This window comes from Tripterygium wilfordii, chromosome 16 (assembly GCF_013401445.1).
Source record: "Tripterygium wilfordii isolate XIE 37 chromosome 16, ASM1340144v1, whole genome shotgun sequence".
Taxonomy (NCBI): Eukaryota; Viridiplantae; Streptophyta; class Magnoliopsida; order Celastrales; family Celastraceae; genus Tripterygium; species Tripterygium wilfordii.
Window position 1 is genome coordinate 4,150,720 of NC_052247.1, and position 23,250 is coordinate 4,173,969.

Sequence of the window (23,250 nt, forward strand, 5' to 3'; positions counted from 1 at the left end):
AACCTGATAATTCTTCTATAAACTAATTAAATTCCCAACAATTTCCACATCCCATGGCATTTTGTTAGTAAACACGTGAAAATTTCATGTATGAAAAATTACAAAACGAAACCTACAACTTCTAGAGAGGACATTTTTTAAACCTAGAGCAACTCGATAGGTGTGCCCCTTGAATAGTGCACTTAGCCCAAACTCAGGTCGAACTAGACACGCGTAAACCCGTTTAATAAGTTAGTTGAGTCAAGATCCAATACAAACCATTTTGAAATAACTTAGGACATGGACTATCTCCGAATCGTCCTACTACAATTCAATTTCTAACGGCAATGAATGAATTACAAAGAGTATCCGTTTGTTCTCAATAGCCTCCAGATATGCAATGCATTCCTGCAATTTCTGACTAGACAAGATGTATTGTATGTAGTAGTTGTACCTATAATTAGTACTATTTTCTGATAATCGAAAATGATATCATTTTAGACATTGAGATCCGATATAAACTTAAACTTAAACAGTTAAGCTCACGTGCATATAAATTTCTCACTTTGCGATAGAATAAATGAGACCAAAACTCAACCCATTGTACGGGCCCAACAAGGGTATTGCCCATAACTAGCGCCCTAGCTAGCTACTAGTATACATGGCTCAAATTGTGTTGTTATTATATTCATGTTGACATAATTACAATTGCAGAAAGAAAATAGTACTGCATGCTCTTGCATGGTGAGTGACACGTGATTTTGAATTTTGGGGCTCCACTAAGACACCAACTACAAATACTTACACTGGTCATCATCGGAATCTCAAACAGTCGATGGACGGCCAATTTTCCACCATTCGTATCGTGGGCCTCGTAAACATCGTCTCTTTGATTATATTGGTGTGACAGAGGAAGACGACTTATATATTTAATGATTCATCTCAAGTTAGTATGACAGGTGACAAGAAAGCTACGTATTACAGCTCCCAAGAAATCGTGCTAAGAATAAAAGTTGAGAGATAATAACTCTCATTTTCTTTGAGAATATCTCAAGCTAACATCTAAATACGTTCAAACTTCAGGAGCTCAAGATTAAGAGATTTGATCCTACCATGACGCTTCAGAGACGATAATATCAGACGATAATATCAAACACATTTCTCTCCTCACCATGTCAACCCCTATATAAAGGAGGTTGAGGTTGAGCCAATGTATGCTACACACATTCTCTAATTAACGCATTACAATTTGTAATTACTCCATGATTTTGACATTGATTTGAGTGTTGGAGTGTCCATGGATCACGAAGGGCCACCCTCTCTTTTTGTTCATGCAGGATTCACGAAGGTTTAGCTTATCGCTACGTCAGCCTTCTCAGTAGTTGATGCATGGATCGTCCAAAAAAATTATATCTACGTGTGTGTATAGACACATACATACGTAGCCCAAAAGCCATCCATGTACTTGTAATGGTGACAATTAAAGGTTTTGTACATCAATTTGTCTGGATCATGACAAGTAAGGAGGGTAACTTTCATTTCGTGTGTTTTATGCAGAAAATGGATGATACATATGTGGCCCATGAATACATACATACATATATATATAATTTTCGGTTTTGTCTTCAAAAAGGATTTGTACTTAATTAGCCATTTCAATTTTCAACTTTTGTGTAATGGCATTGTGGACATGCATGGTTGACATGACCACAGCAGCAATATATAGTACTGTTAAAAAAATATATCGCTTGAACAATATCCACCCATTTTTCATGGACAACGTCGGCCCATCCCAGTCCGGTCATGTACTGTGCCACTTTTCAACGATAACAGTGTCGACATTTAAGGAAACTAACACATTTGTTTTCGTAATCGATAATGATACCATATAAATTTGCTTTTTAAACGTCTGATATATATTTAAACTCGCGTCGATCATCCAATAAGAATCGAATTCAGGACTTTTGGAGTCCGTATAGCTTAGCTCTAGACTATGTTATCACCCAAATTGTTCAGGAAACTAAGACATGTCAATGAATTTATCATAACATCAAATTAGTAAGTCATAAAGTACACAAACTCTACATATATAGTATATATATTATTCAAGAGCAGTTGAATACCATGCCTAATTATTTAGTCAATGAATGGTATGTGTATATGTGTTATCAGCCATGGAATTGGTGTCATGATTGTCATATGTCGTTTAATAAAAAAAAATGGGTAGTGGTAGAAATATGAGGTACAAATAGATGATCTCCTTTGTCCATAAATTCTTGTGTGTGTTTATTGTTGGGAGGACGTGGAATTGTACTACCAACTAGTGAGCATCCTGTCATCATCAACACCCACAAAATATCTAAAGAACCAGCTTGCCTGTCAAGATTATATTCCATATTAGATTCACATTTAATCCAATCGAATGGTATGTAAAGAAAGTCCTAACGCCCCTTTTTAAAGTCATGACACCTCTCATACAAGTAACGCGTTTTATGAACGTAAGAACCATCGATGACAATCCAAGAAGAAACAAATGTGTATAAATCCGTGGTCCAAAGCGGACAATATCCTTAATGTGTTTAGGCTTAGATTTTCAACATAATATCATAGCAAAGTATTGGTCCTTCATAACATGGCCTCTATTTGTTCGCGTGTTGGCCGGGCCTAGTATAACCCAACTCACAAGTGCGAGGGGAGTGTCAAGAATGTATCACACATTTTATTGACATAACCTAACCGAGTGGTATATAAGTAAAGTCTTAACACTTCTCACACAATTGACACATTTTCTAGGCTTAAGAATCATTGACTATGGTCATGAAGAACAAATCTGTGAGGGTTTGTGGTCCAAAACATATAATATCCCCAATGTATTTGGGGTTGGAATTCCAACATTACCTAGCTTCCTGACTTAATTAATTAATATTGATTAATTACTTAAAAGAAGGTGTCTATGCGAGAGCCATGTGTTTGCAGGGACTATGTAACGTCCAACTCTAATAAATAATAATCGATATTATCAAAATACCCCTGTCAATAAGAAAATGCCACGTGACAACACAAGTGTCAGTTAGGCCAAGATGAAGGAAGAGCCGAAGGGTACACTTCGGTCATAACGAAGTACCCACTTCGTTCCCTCCAAAAATTTCATACCGAAGTCAATGAATTTGGCCCTGCTTCTATCACACTAAAGTACAATCTTGGTAATGTCCCTACATAACCGAAGTTGGTATAGACCAGGTCATACAATGAAGGGTCCCAATAGAACACTAACTCTCAACAGAGTCCAACTCCCTTTGGAGAGGGATACGAATGGAATTTACCATCCGAAAAACCCTTAGGAAAACCAAATGAGAGAGAATCCAACTCCTATAACTCAAACACTTCAAACTCATATAAAAGGGCAACGTTGAAATACTTACTAAGCAAGAGGCAACGCTTGAAGCAACGAGTCATCCTCCCAAATTTAGTACTGTACTGACTTGAGCGTCGGAAAGGTCTCTCGAGTACACCCTCGGGTCCCTACCGAAGCTTACGTTTGATTCTTATGTAGGAAGGAAGGAAGAGATCACGTACCAACAAAGGAGAAATCAGTTATTTCGACTCAGTCTTACTAGGTTGATTCATCTGATAGGACAGACCTATTTCAAACATCATCAATAATAACAATGATAAATACCCAATATCATTCCAACTTTGAGTTGAAGGCATAGGCGCGAATCTAGGTAATTTAAGAAATCAAATCCCCAAGATCCATCTTTGACTATATAATATTGTAAGGTTTGAATTTGAGCCTCTATGATACCAAACTAAACTCCACTCAGAAATTGCCACGTGTCTTAACATATGGCACCCAAAGACGACACTCGAAAATGAACATCCCAGAAGCCCACCATATGTCATGTCCGAAGAAGATGAGAGCTCCTCGACAAGACCGAGGAGCCATCCCTCGGTATGATACAAGTGAAAAATATAAACAATTAAGGTTTCCATTCTATAGCCAATTACTTGAGTATTGAAAAATACAATGATACCTTATACTAAAAATAATCAACACTTACTGTTGTGAAATTATTCGCAAGCGGACAAGTCGCACAAGTAATAAAGAATGAGTAGAGTATCGTTCCCACGAGGATATTTTGGCAAATTCAAATTCAAAGTCAATTCAAACAATTATTACACTAATTGGCAATGCGAATTGTGATTGTGGTCATTCAAAGCTAACAAGCAACTGCAAAATCACTAAGTAAGTAACAAATTGAACAATTAACTAACAACAAACGACAATTTGATTTCCAAGAAAGTTAAACACTAGGGTTCCTAATTTCACCACCTTTCATCCAATTGAACTCCATTGATTCTTTAACTCTCAATTCTCAAATTAGTTGTTGACAATCAATTTCCCACTCTATTCAATGTTCTATTCCTAGATACATCGAATGTGTTTTCAACATAAATCCGGGTTATTCCTAACACTCGGATTAGTACATTGTAAACCCATTAAGATCAATGGAAATCACTTAACAATTGCATAAGTCATAAACCTATATTTCTATGGTTCATTCAACTTATGTTTTCTATGGATTCTTGCAACCTTAGGCCTATCCTTCCGGACTCAACTCAAGCTAAAAATCATTCAAATGGTGATCAAGCATTTGAAAGCAATAAGTGTATCCATAGAAAATCAACAACAATAAGAGAGATTAAAGACTAAAAATCAAGTTCATTCAACATTCAAAGAGGGGTTCCATTAGGACCCCTAGTTAGAGGATTAGTTCCTCATAATCACGAAATACAACTTAGAATCCATACTAGCAGTCATTTAATACAAGAAATGAGAAGAAATTAGATGAAACCCCTGAAAATCCAGCTTGAGCTCCCAAGGCTGCCGTCCAAGCTTGAGAGAATTTCTCCAAAGTTCCAACCCCCCCAAAACCTAGCAACTTATCCCTTTTATACTCCCCACGACCCAGAGTCGTTTATCTCACAATTCTATGTCGTTTTGAGCTGGTCTCCCTTGACTTTAGGTTAATTTCGGACAATTGAAGACCTCAAAAGTCGCGAGATTACTCTGGCCGATCGATCGGTTTTTGGTCCGATCGATCGGAATTCTCCACTGTCCAATTCAGCTAAATCAGCGTCCGATCGATCGGATATTAGGGCCGATCGATCGGTTTTTCCCTCCGGGTCCAATTTCTTGCTCATTCCTATCCATTAAGCTGCTTTTCTTCCATTTATGCTCCGGAACCTGAAATGTGCAAATAACATTCTTTAAGCAGCATATAATTCGAATTAACTCTTAAACAATGCAAGATTTCATGTAAAAGGATGCACAATTATATGAATATAATTGGCATATCACTTACCAACCTGATTTTGTGGGTGATAGGAATCTATGCTAATCTCTGTCAATTGTTACTTCCGTTAGTATTCTATTAAATAATGTTTAGCTGGCAGTTTAGCGAACTAACGTCAGTTAACTAATCTTAGTTAAGACAGCGCTTGTAGCTAGTATATGAATGGTTGGTTATTCTGTAGCAAAACAGATTTGATGAAATATATAGAAGCTTGTTTTTTCTTTTCTTTTTTTTTATTCTCTGCAAATTCCCCAATCACCATTTCTATTTCCATATTCATCATCTTCCTGGGGTTAAGGTTGAATGGGGGCTAATCAGTGGGAGAAGAACAACTTTACAATACATTAATATAATCAAGCACAATAAATACATACATACATTATATTATATATATGTGGAGATGGTGATTCAGGCACAATGTATACATACATACATATACATTAATATAATCAGATCCGATGCACTGGATTTTACCATGGTCGAGGTCAGATTCATGGCATATACCTGTACACTACTACCAAAAACTGCAGTTTCTGACAACTCACAAATATCAACCGGGCTACGTGGCAGCTCCTGGACCACTTGTACTGGACACTGATTTAGCTCACCAGATTAACTGGGATAGCCGACAACTCGACAACCTGATTTTGTGGGAGAAGAACAACTTTACCCATCTCTCTGCCGTCCACGTGGTCGGTCATGATCACTCCTCCTATGACCGTACAATCCAACTTCAACACTCCCCGAAGATCCCGATGTCACGCTCTCAATCACCGGGGTTACTAGTTTACTAATGTATTTAGGGTGACCAAACTGTCCAATTAGAATAATTGAATTTGTCTAATTTAGGGTAAATTAAGTTTGGACATAAGTGTTATGTTCGAAAACTGAGTCTAAACATAATTTTTTTTTTCGGTTTAAAACCAAGCAAAGTCCAAACAAATAAATCTTATCCAGATCCTATAATTTGAGTTTGATCAATTAAATACATTTGAAATTCAATCGGATGTAGAGTATGGACATATAAATATTTTGTACACATATAGTAGTATTGTCCGATCTGGAACTGTACTCTTTTACGTACCGGCGGGACTGGTTTGTATATTTGGATGACCAAGGAGGTTATTTTCGTCACAAGAGAAAATATATTGTTACTAATGAAGGCGGATATTTGTCAGAGAGTTCATCAAATTCATCCCCCTCTCTCTCTTTCACTCTGCAACACAAATACTTGTTCACATTATGGTGTGAGTGGATTGTAGTTGAATTCCTTCTCTGTCAAGCAAATGCGAGCAAATCAAATTCTCATGAATTGTTCTCAATCTAATGATCTATAGCCTCTTCAGAGATCTGAGTTCGAGAATTTCTGTTCATAACAAGTTAAGAGCGAATCGAGTTTGAATTTCGAAATGCAAGACATCCATTCAATTGGTGGTGGAGGCAGGTTGTTTGGCGGCGGTGGAGGAGACCGGAGGTTACGGCCCCATAACCACCAGAACCTCCAGGAGCTCAAGTGCCCGCGCTGTGACTCGCTCAACACTAAATTCTGCTACTACAACAACTACAACCTCTCGCAGCCCCGCCACTTTTGTAAGAACTGTCGGCGCTACTGGACCAAGGGCGGCGTTCTCCGTAACGTCCCCGTCGGTGGTGGTTGCCGCAAGACCAAACGCTCCAAGGCCAAGCCATCCTCTGGGAACGCATCTTCACCACCACGGGCGCAGCAGCAGCAGCAGCAACAACAACATGAGGGCAATTCGAATTCTCATTCGAGCAGCGAGAGCTCCAACCTTACGGCCGTCACGAACACGACTACAGCGACCACCGCGTGCACAATTGAAGGCGTTTCTGTGCAATCCGCGAGCTCTGCTTCAAAATTCTTCGCTAATGCGAACCCTAACCCCAGTTTCCAACCTTCGTTGCTGGAGGAGGGATCGGACTGTGGGATCTTCACCGAGATGGGGACCTTTACAAGCCTGATTACGTCGTCCAACGAGCAATTGTCGTACGGATTTGGGAATATACAGAATCAAGAGGAGCTGGAGCAGAACCGAGAGTGGCATGAGCAGGAGCAGAAGATGATGAGCGTTGGTGGCGAGGAATTGAAGATGGAGGAGCAGATGGCGGGTGGGTTCGATCAGACGGTTAGCGTTGATCAATTTGGATCGTTGGATTGGCAGGGGAGTACAGATCAAGGTTTGTTTGATGTTCCTAACACCGCTGATCATGCATACTGGAATCAGAGTCAGTGGACTGATCAAGATCAGCCTAATAATCTCTATTTCCCTTAAAAATCTCTTACCTCTTTTAACACCAAGAAACAAACAAAAACCTCTCAAAAAAATTAAAAAAGAAAAGGAATGTTATTTGGAAAAATATATGAATATGAGTCTACGACTCTTGTTTCCTTGTAAATTTTTATTTATTTCTTGGTTTTATTTTGATATTTTGGAAAGTGTTGGGTGGTTTGGATTCGACGTTAAAGTGCAACTGACTTTTTATTGTGTTTTTAATTTTAATTTTGGGGAGTTTGCTTCACATGTACGTGAGATTAAATTGATAAAATATATAGAGAAATATAGAGTTTCTTTTTTTTGGTGAGTTCCCAATTGTTTATATGATTATGTTGTCTGCTATTAATTAATTAATTTATCATTCCTTTCTTAAAAATGCTTAATTTGTGCCTAATTTGTGGGCAGAAAATAGGGATGACAAAATTTTGTTCGGTCCGGAGGATCAAATTTGTCCGATCAGAGTTAAATCAAGTTTGAATATAAATTATATGTTTGAAATCTGAGTCTAAACATAAAATTTTTGTTCAATTTAAAATTGAGTTTCGTTTTAAATACATAAATCTTGTTGAACTTACTTGTTTGGATTTTAATTGAAATTAAGTTATTGTTCGATTTATTTATTTAGAATTATATTAATTCGGGTATGATTAATTAAATGAATTTGAAATCTGGTCTGAACATCTAAATATTTAATATGTAATGTTGTTGGATCCGAAAAAATGGAATTTTTTTACTACCTTAACCGGGAGCAGCATTATCAGATAAACGTGCCACGCCATCATTAAAGAAGATAATGGTAATGAGTGATGGGGTGAATTTGATGATGATCGCTACATCTCCATGCGTGGTGTGAGAGAATCGTACGAACAGGTAGGTGGTGGTAGGGTGTAAAGTTGAAGAGTAGTAGTCGGTTGGCGCTGTGGTGATAGTGGTGGGTGTCCACATGTTAGTTGACCAATCCCCATGCGTGTTTATTCTCCACGTGGCAGTGTTGATAGGGCGTTGAGGGGAAGATTTTTAATGGTTGCATACATGTGTTGGTTTCTTATTGGAAGGCACAAACACAAAATGGGGGGACGAAGGTCCGATTGTTCTCTCTCCCACTTCACCCTCCCCATATGCTTACGGGGTACAATTTTTTTTTTTTTTTTTTATCATATCCTGATTCTCAATTATTATAAGTAAACAGTGAAAAATGGCCTTACGGGTTATCCATAAAAAATTTTAAAAAACTTTTGGATGTAGAATTTAAAAATAGTGTCACCAGAATAGAGGACCACCGACAATTCTGTAAAATCGACAACCGCTATTAAATCTTTTTTGACTGCACCAAGAAAACTCTAACAATCAAGTTAGTCATTCATGTGTTTTCTCTGAAGTATTTAGTGTATGATTGACATGTTTTACCTGATATCGAAGGGGTCTCCTTTTATAGGGAATGATGGTTTGTAAACCCCAAGATAAGAATCTTGGAAATTGATTGGGTTAAGAGTATTTTTTTAAGCGTGTGTCAAAGTAAATCTAATGGATTTGGTCTTTTTCCAAATAGATATTAATTGTCTCGGATATGTTGTCATAAATAGTGAGTGTCTCGAGAAGATTACGAGATGATTGATGGGACATAGGCTTGGGGAATTGACCAAGTAAATTGTGAAGTCAGATTACGTTTGGTGTGGGCAATTTTAAGGGTGTATGTTGAAGTCTAATAGTTGTGTGTTGTAGGGCTTATGTGCTGCGTCCAGGGATGCTAGAGATTGATAACAGATAAAAGATAAATTAATGGTGATTACATGAAGCATTTTATTGCATCATGATCAACGTTAATTAATATGAATGACGATTTTTGGTCATGACAATTATGCAATCGGAGGATTGAAGTATGTCCATACCTCTTCCTCTATCCCGTCACCACTGCTTGTAGAAACTTCTATGCATGCGTTCATTAGTAGCCATAACCAACGTAAAACCTGGTTTAGCAAAGAGTTTATGCGACGGTGATGTTTCCAAAGCGACGGCTCCAATCTATAGAGAGCGATTGCAAGACCGAGAAAGAGAATGAGTTTATTTTTGATTTAGGGTTTTTTTTCTTCTCTAAATTAAATTTAATGTTTATTACAATTTTCAGCCCATATACACATCAACAATATTGTTTACTTTGGATTGTTTGATTCCCATGGATACATCGAACCCACACGTCTTTGCCTTCCCAAGAGATCACACATCCCAATAGTGCTCTCGTAAAAACACGTTTAATTGCGGAGTTACTACAAGATTGTTGATGGTTAGGAATTAGTGGAATCATCTATATATGTTCAACTATGTTAATTATTATAAGACAAATTTGCCGTTACTCAAGTAATAAAAAACTAAGTTTAATCTTCGTGGACGGATGGCGGTCAAGCAAATCTAACGACGGATGGCCCCCCACCCGGTAGTTACTGGTAAACTGGTGGAGGTGGGGTCCATAAAGCATGTGAGAAAATTCGTCATGCATTTTGATGTGGGTCTATGAGAAGCCCTGTCGTTTTGATTGTTTGTGCTCCCACCATGTTTTTAGATGCAAGAAGATTGTGGGTTATGATGATACCCAAGCCACCATCTTTGAGTGGATTTAAGAATCTCCGTAATAGAAGTCACTGTAATTCTCTATTGTTTTAATCACAAACGTCTTGTCTGCTTATCGATATGAGATCAACGCAAATTTTTTAAATATAGTAAGCTGACTGAACGTCTGTGAATAAAACTGCAATAACTTCTATCGCAGGATCCTCGTCCGCTCAGAGTGCCATGTATGGGGAGTTGTTGGGTGGTCACTAAATTCTTGTTGTTGTATATATGTACACACATATTCAGCAATGTATAAATGTTGTGCTTTGACTTCCACCATTCGATGGGTGTAGTGGGGGCACATAGGGGGTCGGCTTTGGACTTGAGATTGGTCCTTAATTAGGGTAAACAAGGTAAGAGGCTACTAAAGAGCTTTGAATTAATGGGCCTAACTTACGAACATAATAATCTTATGAGGGATTTTCACTGGCCTTGACCCAACAGCGAGGCATGGATTGCGATTGAAAACTAATGACTCAGAAGTTTGTCACATGGTGGTCCTCAAGCCCCCTATAATAACCGAATTTTCGACATTTCGGGTAATCAAACCGAATTTGTTTCAATGTGTATCCATGAGTTGATTTTTCGACATTTTAGGTAGTCAAATCGAATTTGTGGCATATAAAGAGTCAACTTATGAAATGTTGAAAATCTGTTTCAATATGCACGTCACGGGTTTAACTGTCCGAAATGTCGAAGATCTGTCTGTGTGTGTGCATATATATTGAAATAATTTTCAAATTTCGATTCTCAAGTTAGAACGTTTAAATATTTGAAGATAATTAAAATTGAAATCTGGCTAATCTTTTCCATAACCAAAAGTTGCATTGACCATGATTTCTGAATTTGTTGGTACACTAACGTGACCATTAAATTGTAACAAATAGATGGCACATTGTGAAATTGATGGCACATTGTCCACTAGGTAGTAGGAAGAAAGACGTCATGTTTTCCGGCTTTTGATTTGGATTTGAGAGGGCAGTGTTAGGTCAAAGTGGCCAATACAGAAAACCAATTACTCAACTGTTGACTAATTAATGCTTCTATGACTGATCCTCTGCTCTACCAAATTAAGATTTATAATGAAGGATGGTTAAGTGATATGGTTCTCATTAGAAGCCCACTTGGGCATGCATGCTCACCACACACCTGTAATGCATTCACCGTTGGATCGAGGGGTGTCCATTCGGATTTCGATTCGATTTTTAATCGAAATCGAAATATTCGAATCGATTAATTATGATATTTTACAATCTGTAATCGAAAAATATATGTATGTTAATCAAACCGAAAAAACCTTTTTTTCGGATTGGATTGGTTTTCGGTTTTGCAACTTGGACCATGTTCAAATATGTTATAATGAACAAAATAAACATTTTGATTAATTAAAAAATAATTTAAATAAAAATAAAGTAAATGGACCAAAGAACTTATATAAAAGCCTATCATTCTCAATATTATTGTTGAGCAAATTTGGGAAGTAGTCAGATGTCTCTAAATATGAAGAGAGAACCTCAAGTATTTGGACTTAAACCTAACATAATGGAAAATTGGGGCCTAAACCTTAGTTATTTGGGCCTAAACTTTAAGTTTTGGGCCTTAAATTATTTTAATAACTAAAACTATAAAACATAAAATCTTATTTGGTTGTTTTTTTCCGGTTAAATCTGAAACCGAATCCAAAAAGATCTAAATTAATAACTGAATCCAAAACCGTTAATCGGAAAATTGAATAACCACGATTCGGATCGGATTAGACGCACATGGTGTGTTTATGGTCCTTTCTAGTGGGCCTTTGGTCTTTTTCAGATAGTGATATTCCGGCCCATTTCTTTGGGCCTTATCTTTTTGTGTTCTCAAAGGCCTTACGTCTGTTCTTAATGGCATGATTTGGTTTGACTTACTTATCATGGTTGACGCTGAGCCATCACTTGTCAAAGGCAAGCAATGGACAGCCCGTTGTGACAAAAAGTCAAAACTGCCTGGAAAGTGAAAGCAAAAGCAACCGTTCAAAATTGTTTTGAAGAAACTGAGACAAGGAAAGTTGTTTATCACATGGATGGAAATGAGTTTGGACCCAATTTTGATAAAAAGCTAATACCACTAATGGTGTTAAAAAATTTATATATTATGGTTTGAGTTTAGATTTAGTTAATATAATTGAATAAATATATGTTCTTAATACTGCTAAATATAGGATAAAAAAATGAGATTATTATATTTAAGGTAGAAATAGAAAATAAAAGATGGTAGTCAAAAAGTTCTTGACACCAAAGTGTCAGCCAATGAACGTCCCATGTTCAAGTCAGTAACGTGAACATGCAAAAAATTAAAGAGACAACGAGTGGAAAAGTTCACCATGAATATTGTAGTGGGCGCGGCGTAGAGTGCTATGAGAAGTGCCTCTGTGGGGGGCACGACATAGTGTTCGGGAGAGCGTCGTATAGATTGCTCCGAGGAGCACCTCTATAGAGGGCGTCATGTAGACTGCTCCGGGGGGTCCTATATCCCGAAAACGCCTTTGTAGAATACTCCAGAGAGTGCGACGTAAAGTGCTTCGGGAGCACCTTTGTAGAGAGCATTGCGTAGAGTGCTATGGAGAACGTCTTTGTAAAGAGCGTCATGTAGAGTGCTCTAGGAAAAGCCTCTCTAGGGAGCGTGACGTAGAGTATTTCGCAGCGCCTCTGTAGAGAGCGTGGTCGAGGGAGTGCCATGGGTGTGACCGTAGAGCGTAGACAAGGGTGTGCCGGGGTCACCTCCACGCTAAAGGCGATGTTCCCACGGTGTGTGTGGCGTTACGATGGTGGACTTAGAGCGAGAAAGTGAATTGTATAGAGAGAAAGGGAGAGCTTTCAATGGTGTGGTATTGAACGAATATCCATCTTTTTTCCCCGTTCTGCCCATATCTGGTACTCACCAACTGCCTGTGCTGTTTTTCTACAGCCATATCCGGCGAGGGTACCTGAGAGTATTCTCAAGAACGACAACCCAAGCAAATACTTTCAGACTAACTACTAACGGTAAGCAAAACGCGGAATCAGAGGGCGAAAACAATAGTAATAAGAAATGTCGGGTTTCCATTGCTATAAGTTAAAGAGCTTAAAAAATTATAACAAGAAGTTGTAAAAGAACAGATAATTCTACAGCTTTTGCAGAAAAGGGAAAGAGAAAACCCTCATCACCCAAAAATGAATCCCCACAATTCACCTAGAGGCTACAACATATATAGAATTCCCTATTGTATAAAAGTTGTTTCCTTTTCTTTTTAGGCACTTTGATGATGAAAAATGAAAAAGAAAAGCTCCTCAAAAGCCAAAATTTTCTACTTCTGACATCGAATGTGACCATCACCAGCAGAGGTAATAAAAAGTCGAAGATCGCATAACCTACTGGTAATCAAGAAGTAGCAGATTTCAACTTATAATGCAATATTGGTGATATGGGTGGCTCTGATTTATGTACCTTTCCCATAGAGGCTTGTATCTGCCAATGGCCAGTTTTAGCCATGGCTTCATGTTCCCGTTGAAATGAATTACTGCTGCACTCTCGATCAGACGGTTATCAATGTTCGTGTCATAGCCCAATCCTAAGACATGCCATCTTCTATCTAGCGGCTCTGTAAGTCCATAGAAGGCTAAAAGACCAGGGGGAAGCGTACCTAGCTTCCACAGTGTTCTGTCAGCATTCTGTTCCTGCCAGTGATGATATCGTGTAGTTACGTTGGCCGTTCTCCAAGCAATCAAATCAAAAACGTTCATGCCAAATGCCCATCCGCATGCCTGCGGATCAAACTTTGAGCTGATGATTGGGTTTGAGAAATTGAGATACTTGTAATAACGATGAAATGCTTCAAGACAAGTTTCCACCGCTCCATTCACATTTCCATGCAAATCCAAAGAAAATAGTGGGGTTAAATCCTTCTGAACAACAACATCATCATCAAGAAATACCACCTTCTCCAGCTGTGGATAGATCTCAGGAATGTAGAAGCGGATGTGGTTCAACAAAGACAAGTACTTAGGGTTTCGCAGCTTCGGCTCAACACCCATATAATCGTTACCACCAAAATAGTAAGCCCTTGAATCTGGATCAAGGAGCTGTTTCACAATGGGAGCATAAGAAGCATTCAACCAGGTGAATTCTTCTATATTCTGCACGTCTATAGTGGACCCTTTGAAGTCATTACTAAGGAACCAAGCTTGCATAGCACCGTAGCTGACGCCATTTGTCACAATGTGAAAAACTAGCTGTTTTGGATGGTCAGTATTAGAGATAGTGGAGTTGACAACTACAGAGGCAGCCAACACATTTTCTGAGAATATGCAGAAGTGGTAGAGATTGTTATCTACGAGTCTGGGAGAGTTCCTTTTCTCATCCGCAAGTACTTGAAGGGGAAGACTTCTAAGCCAATCGGTGGTGAGCTTGACGTTTAGGCAATGGAGGCTCTTGGGTAGAGCTTCTGACGCCAATTGTCCAAACAATGTGCTCTGAACTGTTGCTGCATTTGCACGCTCTTCAAGGGCTTGAATATGAGATTTCATTGTCATTATTGTCGTTGCAATGTCAAAATGGGCATCCTGTGCCTTGAGTATTAGAGATGATAGGCTCCTAATTATCGGCTCTGCTTCTTCCAGGCTGATGGGCTCCCTTCTCATGGCTGCTTTTGAAAGCAAAAGCTGGCAACTTCTTATCTTTGAGCTCAGCTGCCATGCAAGATGAAGATTATTGTGCTCCTTGGAAATAATAACATAAGCCTTGGCAAGTGTCATTTGCTCTGCCAATTGCCGTGAAAATGAGGTAGCACTTGATACTTCTTCAGTGAAATTCAAATGCTGATGGACTGGCTGGGCCCTGTTTACATATTTCTCCTGCCAAAGGGAGGTTTCTAGGTAAGCCTTCATTGGGCTATTCTAAAAGAGACCATATAAAATATTTGCAATAATTCAAAAAATGGGTGGGGGTTAAAGGGGAGGAAGTCAATATGGAAAAAAGTATAGCTCAAAAAAATGTACTATCACAGCACTAACCACTATCAAATGAGTACATATATTAAGAACTATTTTTCATATCCCAAGAAATTGAGTGGAAGAAAAGCAAATTAGACTTTTGATTCCAAGTCTCCAACAGCATGGTCCATTGTATCTCGACAGGCCACCCAAGATATTGGACTTCTCTCTCAATCCAAAAATTCTGAATGAATATTTTAAGGCGCCATGAAACTAATTAGGAGGTAAATTTGCATTAACTACTGTTACAGTGTTACAAACTAATTGGAATGAGTACCAATGATAAATTGAGAACACTTGTCCTGTTCAAAGGGAGGAACTAGTAAGGCCAGTAGAAGTTTCTCGGGCAAAAAGAAGGATGCAATGGTAAGCTACCTCATTCTCCCTCACAAATGAGTAAGCTTAAGCCAGTAGCTTTATAAATAATGGTCACATCCTGGGTGATTGCTGGAAAAGATGAGGCACTTAAGGCTTGGAATTATAGTAAAGTAGCAATAGAGGGGAAGAGAAATAGTTAAGTACATTATTCTGACGACGAAACAAAAGGGCTTTCGAAGAAGAAAAAAGGAACTTATGTCGTATTGGTCAAAGATGATGTTAGAAAGTCGAAAATTATATTTTAGGTTAAAGCATATTTCTAGAAGTTACAGAAAGGCTTTCCTCTCAATTTTAGCAAATAGAATTAACACAGTGGTCATCCATCTCAAAGAACATACACCAAAAGACAAAAAAAGAAAAAAGAAAAGAAGAAGTAAACGAGGAAAAGGAAAATTATGGATGCTAATAACAAGCATAACGAGAAAACAGACAACAGATCAAAGAATTTATTTTTATGATCTACATGTGCCATCGACTTAGCTAAGCTCTGATAGTCTTTCTATTTGTATTGACCAGTCTTAAAATGTTTAAGTTTACTATAGTGATTTCAGACTAGATGGAATTAGGTAGTCCATGAGCTTCTTTATGGTTTCTGAGTCAATGTAATTATATGATGGCTAGTCTTGCATTGTCTTATTCTACCAACTGCCGTCAATGATATACTTCTTTTCTATTGAGCACTTATACTTCCATTTGGTGCAAGCAAACACACACCCAAACCGATGAACGGTATGAAGTTACATATAGCAAATTACGATGAGATATGAAGTAGGTTTCCTTTTGTGAACATGACGATTTAATAAATGTAACTATCCTTTTGTTTCTGAATGCAAAATAAATTTTATTGCAAGAGCACCAAGGTTAATGTACCTATCCTTGGTTCTATCAACAAGAGTTTGTTTCTTTGGCCAAGGTTCCGTTCTAAATTGGACGGAGTAGTGATGACATGGATAATAAAGATGTTCAAAGCTTGGGTTACTTCATACAAGCCCAAACTACATTCCAATTTGCCATGAAATATGGACATATCCGTCTACAATTCATACAAATCCCAAATGTACCGGTCACAATTTAAGCTCCCTATAAGTGTAACCACCAACTTAGACTCAGGCACTAAGCAGACAACCAAACTCATGTGGGACTCCTTACTCCCCACAGTCTTGCACTCTAATCACACATTTGATTTATTTCTACAAAGTGCATTTTGGTTCATCATTTATTTATAATTGTTTATATATCTATATACAAAAACACAAAAAAAAAAAGGTTCACACATTAAATGCCAACATCGAGGTTCAAGCATAGAACTAATCATGAACTTGGACCTCAACAAAATTGAAAGCTCTAAACGATCCAGTTAAAGATGATGATTCCAGAAATAAAGGAGGATGATTCCAAAAACGATCCAGTTAAAAACAAGTTGTCAGATATAGCCATTGCTCAAGCTTGGAGATCATAATAGGTGGATCAAAATCAAACTCATAGCAGTTAAATAAGCAAGAACAGGGAAGGTTCTCCAATTTCTTACCGGGACGTGCTGATCAATTGGATCCTCATGATGATTATGTTGAACTACAAACAAGAACAAGCCCGCAATCAAGAATAGACCTAGAAGAACCCAGATCCAATGCGAAAACCTCCTTCGAACCTGACGCCGGAAATCTGCCGGCCGCCTCCGCATCATTCGGAGACCCTCTCCACTCTTTATCACAAAATCAAGATCCGACTGCTACCCATCATTCAAAATTCGATCATAAATCCGCCAAAACATGGCAACCCATAATCCCGCTCCACATCAACTAATCATCCTCATCGGAACCCCTGCCGCCACCACCCAATACACCACGCAGCAGAAATTGACAATCGAGAGATTGAAGAATAAGGAATGAAGAACGTGAGATATCAAATACGGGAGTGGGTGAGAGAGTAAAGATTGCTACGGTTTTGAAAGGAAGAACCTTTATCAAGCTTGTTAGAGGGAAACAATGAAGGAGAGTGTCTGCAAACTGCACATGACAGCATGTGATGAGTTCTATTGGTTGTAATGACCATTTTTATATCTTTCAATTACCTTAAATGTGAGTTTTTGTCTTAATGGGAAATTTATCTGAATTAGGCTTCAAATTTATCAGAATTTATTTTGGTGTGAATTGCAAATATTAAATAAAATGCATCTCTCCAGTAAATGGGTATAGGATCTTAAAAACAGGGGATGAAGGTGTAATGGAACACCCCTGTTTTTTCCTGTCCTAAAGTTTTATGATTATGCAATGGATTTACACTTTCAGTCTGACCAAAAAAACATGTTTTGGCAAGAGAACGGAGCAGAAAAGGTTAAGGCAATCTGCTCATTGTTATCCCATTTGCTTATTTTGTGTTTCATTTGAATTTGTGTATGCTTCAATTTTAGATTAATGACAAAATTGATTTGGAGTGTGAAAAAATTCTTAATAATTGTCCTTAGGACACTTGTTAACAAGATGCTTAGTTTTCTACATTTTTTAATTGTGTATTTTGAATTAAATACAAATATCAGATTTTCCTTTAAAAAACGAGTTCAATTTACTTTATTTTTTTACTAAAAGGTTTTTTTATAAATATTTTGCAAAGGATTTTTTTACATCTAAGGACAAAATGTGAAAATTGTGTTACAATAAATAGAAGTCAAAAAAACTTTAAAAATAAGGATGAAAGTTACAAACTTACTAAAACGTCATTCCTTCTTGTTCGTCCTTCTTCTTTCTTGCACCACTATAGGGGTAGATTGTCGTCCAACTATCGTTTCTGGAGAATGAAACACCAAAATGAAGCTTTATGGCAACCCGACCAAAGCTCAATCATCACCGATCCTCGATGATCACTTGAGTCATCGAAAAACTTGGTGAAATCACGTACCACCATTTAAAAATAGTCTGATCCGACCAATTCAACCAACACCGGCGACCATCACCACCACCAATCAACTCACGGGACCAAGGCACGTCGTATTTGGAACTCGATATGGTAAAATGAGTGAAAATCGTTCTGGTTTTTATATCTGATTATATGTTATTTATTTCAGATCTGTTGATATTATATCTGTTTTTGGATATGATGATATTATATCTGTTTAAACTGAATTTTTGTGTTTCAACCTTCATTGTGATGACATTACCAAATGAAACATATAACATATGATGCATATTCATAAGCATGGTGGACTACTGTTGTCCGTCCACCGATCAATGCCGCCAATCCACCAAATAGAAGCATCGGAGAACCACGACTAACCCCCAACCATTATTCGCAGCCATCAGTTGCTGATTCCACCATAATTTGACCTTGAAACTTAAATAACCTGTGAAGAAAATTGCCCGATCTCGCCGCCACAAGTCACTACAATAAGAGTGTAATCTAGACCTAGGCATACCATTTTCACTCATTGGCTGGTCAGAATAGTCACCGGAGGAGGAAGCTTTAATTTGTGTGTCAAATGGAGAAGATGAGAATATGAGGGTATTTATGTTAATAAACAAATGTTTATGACATTTTGTCCTTTATGAAATATTCAAGCGTATGAAAGTATAGGTGTCAACAGGCCTCACACAGGAGGTACAAATCAAGTCCACGTAAGGACATACTATCAAACCCACGCAAGGGCATACTAGGCCCACACACCTCCTTATAAATATTGTTTTAAACTTTATCAATTTTGTAGAATATAATTTATTTGAGTATCATTATTGTACAAAATTTTGGCAAAAGAGTATTTTTCATCCCTCAACTATTGGTCGGGTTTCATTTTCGTCCCTTAACTCTCTTTTTTCCCTTTTTCGTCCTTCAACTATGGGAAAGTACCATGTTTATCCCTCGATTAAATCCGACCATTGAAAAATCTTACGTGGCATCATATTATTCGTCAAATTAGGTTTTTCCCAACCTCAATCTCTCTTAAAAAGATGAACATGATACTTTTCAATAGTTTAGGGACGCAAATGAGAGAAAAAAAAAGTTTAAGGATAAAAATTAAACTCACCTCATAATTGAGGGACGAAAAATATCTTTTTGCCACAAAATTTTTAATTTTTTGTTTTTGTTAAATAACATCCGCCTCTCAAATTGCCAACAAAAGGAAAAAAAAGAAAAGAAAAAAGAAAATCGAAGCAATCTGCAGCTCTCTTTCTCTATTCCACATAAACGCAGACATCCGAAATTTGCCGCTCCTTAAGGTATTCACCCTCCCCTATCTCTCTAAATCTACAGGTCCATTCCCATCTCTGAAACTCCTTTGCGTTTTTTTTTTTTTGTATTAATATATAATTTGGGCATATCTTTGGTCGATGTAACTTTGTGTTGTTAATGAGGGAGCTCAAATTTAAACTGGTTTGGCTTTTCTTTGATTAAAAATTTAAATCTTTGTGTCCCTTTCGTTGCCCAGAAACTCCAGCGATCTTGCATAACGTGGCTTAACTTCGTTAGCTTCATAGATGTTTTCTTTAGCAATGTATGGAGACTTGTGGGTTATCGTAATTGACATGTACGGGGCAAGAGAGATTGCATAAACAAGGGTTATGGTTCATTGATAACTGGGGATTCTATAATTTGAATTTGAAAAGGGCGGTGGAATTGACAAAGACTTCGATTTGCATTGGGAGTACTCTAATTGTTTGTTGTCATGATTAATGTTAAGGTGGTTGTAAATGGGTGGTTTATGTTTGATTGGCATGAAGGAAAGTTTTTGGTAATGATTATATGGGGGTAAACCTGTGTACATCCTACGTGTCCTCGACCTCGCCACTATCGGAGTCTTGTGCACGGTAGTTGTTTATCTTTTATTGTTTCTCAGAAGATTTGTACAGTTCTTACATCACCAAGTCAGGCAGAGGAGGACTGGGTTGAGGCCAAACTGTCAATTAAACTTTGAGGTGATGACAACCCACAAGTCAAGGACATGACTAGATTTTAGTTGAGGTGATTGGTCATGGTCATAACGAATAACTTTATCCTGGCAGTTGTAACAAAGAAACATTTTCAAATGACTTCGTCAATCTAAATCTTCTGACAAAGTGGATGCACATATATCCTTTTGGAATCGTGTTGAATTATATAGTTATCATGTTTTTGTAGAACTAGAATGATTTTTTTTAATATAGACTGTTGTATTTTTGGGGATGAGCATTGATATTCCAAAGAGTGATTGCTGTAAAAGAAGAATTAAGTAGCATTGCTGGAGTGTGTTCGGCTCTTAAGAAGTTCTCACCTTTACAATCCAAGTGCTTTTTGAAGCATACATATGGATCCTTCAAATCAGATCCTTCTAGTGGACTGTACGTTGTTATTTCTGGATTTTTATGAATTGCCATGTGATGCTTCCCTATTTACATAGTTTGTCTTGTGGGATCATCATATCATAGATTTTATCCTTCTTGTGCCAGCATTTTCCCTTTTTCATTTTGGTGAAAGCTCAATTATGATTCATTCATTTGTAATCAGTGTTTTGCCGGGCTGTAAAGAGAGTGGGCAAAAAAGAGGACACCGATGGAAAAGGCTCGAAAGTCTGAAAAATTCTCTGCAGATTTTGTAATGGGAGGGGCTGCAGCAATAATCTCAAAGAGTGCAGCAGCACCGATTGAGAGAGTGAAGCTCTTATTGCAGAATCAAGGAGAACTTATAAAGAGAGGACAACTCAAAAAACCTTATATGGGTGTTGGTGATTGCTTTAGAAGGGTCTTGAGTGAGGAAGGTCTGCTATCTTTTTGGAGAGGTAACCAGGCCAATATCATACGGTATTTCCCTACTCAGGTACTTCCTCACTTCTTTCATTATGCCTTTAAATTTTGACACTAAAAACTGTTTTATTTTTGTTCTGATTGGCTTGATCATGGGTTATATACTAGGATTTTTTCATTCGTATGTATATATGCACTTCTGAATAGTACTAGTTGATGAAGGTTACTTATGAAATTAAAAAAAAAAAAGTAAAAGTAAAAGTAATTTGGATTATTCTCCATATAGTGCTCTTTGTTTTTCTGCTTCTTACTTACTGATCTAATAACTCAAGGACTTGATGTTGCAACCTAAAATTATGCTTGTCGAGTATACATTTTAATAATTATGTATTGTTGACTGTCCTTATGCACGAGGATGTTTGATTATTCTTGTGTTGATGGCTGTACTTTGTTATGAGAAAATTGTATATATTTTCAACACTATTATTTGATAATTTGAACTTTATATGTTCCAACTATTATGCTTATTGTTCCTCCAAGTTTCATATGATGATGGTCCCACCTAACTTTGTTACTGAACAGATGTCCGATTGTCCGTAGGCTTTCAATTTTGCCTTTAAAGGTTACTTCAAAAGCCTTTTTGGTCGCTCGAGAGAGAAAGATGGTTACGTGAAGTGGTTTGCTGGGAATGTGGCATCAGGGAGTGCCGCTGGAGCAACTACTTCATTGTTTCTGTATCATCTGGATTATGCACGTACACGACTAGGCACTGATGCAAGGGAGTGCCCTGTTAATGGGCAGCGCCGGTTTAAAGGGTTAATAGATGTATACAGTAAATCCTTGGCAAGTGATGGAATAGTAGGTCTATATCGTGGATTTGGGGCTTCAATCATAGGCATTACTCTGTACAGGGGCATGTACTTTGGACTTTACGACAGCATGAAGCCTGTGATATTGGTTGGACCTTTGGAGGTAAGTTCTTCTCTCCTTTTGTTCTTGAACTATGCACCTGAGTTTCAGTGAATCTAAAGAGAAAGTAAACTTACTAAGGAAATGATACTCATAGAAACCACAAAGCTGAGATTTATTTTGTAGATCACATCTCAAGTTCTCATGGAAACTTCCATCCAAATCCATTTTAATATCTAGTCCTGAGCTCTTTATTTGAAAAGGTTGTTTTTTTTTTTAAGAATGTTTTCTTCTGAACCATTTTATCACTTAACTGGTCATGTTCATTCAACTGTTGTAGATTGTTGAAGTCCTACATTCTTGTGTGCTTTCATAGTCATGGAGGAACAACTTGTTTTCCTTTCAGGGTAATTTCCTTGCTAGCTTCTTCTTGGGTTGGAGCATCACTACTGTCTCTGGGATCTGTGCATACCCATTTGATACTGTGCGACGAAGAATGATGCTGACGTCTGGACAGCCAACTAAGTATCGCAGTTCCAGTCATGCATTTTGTGAGATCATTCACCGTGAAGGTTTCAGGGCACTATTTAGAGGAGTCCCAGCGAATATGCTTGTTGGTGTGGCAGGCGCCGGAGTACTTGCTGGGTATGACCAACTGCATCTAATTGCACGTAGACGCCTCAAAACATAATCAAGTGAAAAGACAGAGGAATTTTATTCTGATGTTTCCATGAAATTGATTTATACAAGAATTTCAGAATAAATATTTGAAAGATGGTGTAAATGAAATTCTTGAAAAGGCAAGGAAATGTATGTACATATCTCCATACATTTCTCTGTACAGCTGAATGACTGTTATTGATCAATCCATTCACAATTTGATCTTTGGGGTACAGGAGCTGATGTAGTTTCACAAGTTGAAGGCCTAAATTTTTGTTTTTAGTAAGATATTGAAGGATGACTGAGGTTCGCGTGGACCTTTGTTGAATATGACTTTGTGTTAAGGACGGAT

At 37.7% G+C, this 23,250-nt stretch overlaps 3 protein-coding genes across 4 annotated transcripts; 2 read left to right on the forward strand and 1 right to left on the reverse strand.

Moving 5' to 3' along the window:
• The first annotated feature begins 6,461 nt into the window (after positions 1-6,461).
• On the forward strand, positions 6,462-7,937 carry LOC119980462 (dof zinc finger protein DOF5.4-like). Its single transcript, XM_038823161.1, has one exon. The coding sequence runs from the start codon at positions 6,746-6,748 to the stop codon at positions 7,625-7,627; it is 882 nt and encodes a 293-aa protein (XP_038679089.1). The 5' UTR covers positions 6,462-6,745; the 3' UTR covers positions 7,628-7,937.
• A 5,353-nt stretch (positions 7,938-13,290) lies between these two features.
• Positions 13,291-17,698, reverse strand: LOC119981433 (hexosyltransferase GAUT11-like). The gene is made up of 2 exons (XM_038824545.1): positions 17,150-17,698; positions 13,291-15,105 (listed from the first exon to the last, which is right to left on the reverse strand). The coding sequence occupies exons 1-2, from the start codon at positions 17,303-17,305 to the stop codon at positions 13,651-13,653; spliced, it is 1,611 nt and encodes a 536-aa protein (XP_038680473.1). The 5' UTR covers positions 17,306-17,698; the 3' UTR covers positions 13,291-13,650.
• Positions 17,699-19,716: 2,018 nt separating this feature from the next.
• On the forward strand, positions 19,717-23,131 carry LOC119980980 (ADP,ATP carrier protein ER-ANT1). Of its 2 annotated transcripts, none has more exons than XM_038823899.1 (4): positions 19,717-19,829; positions 21,094-21,402; positions 21,930-22,301; positions 22,645-23,131. In XM_038823899.1, the coding sequence occupies exons 2-4, from the start codon at positions 21,139-21,141 to the stop codon at positions 22,927-22,929; spliced, it is 921 nt and encodes a 306-aa protein (XP_038679827.1). In that variant the 5' UTR covers positions 19,717-19,829; positions 21,094-21,138; the 3' UTR covers positions 22,930-23,131. The 2 variants fall into 2 exon arrangements, with proteins under 2 accessions (XP_038679827.1, XP_038679828.1); XM_038823900.1 differs by having other exon boundaries at positions 19,742-19,827; positions 21,103-21,402.
• Positions 23,132-23,250: the final 119 nt, after the last annotated feature.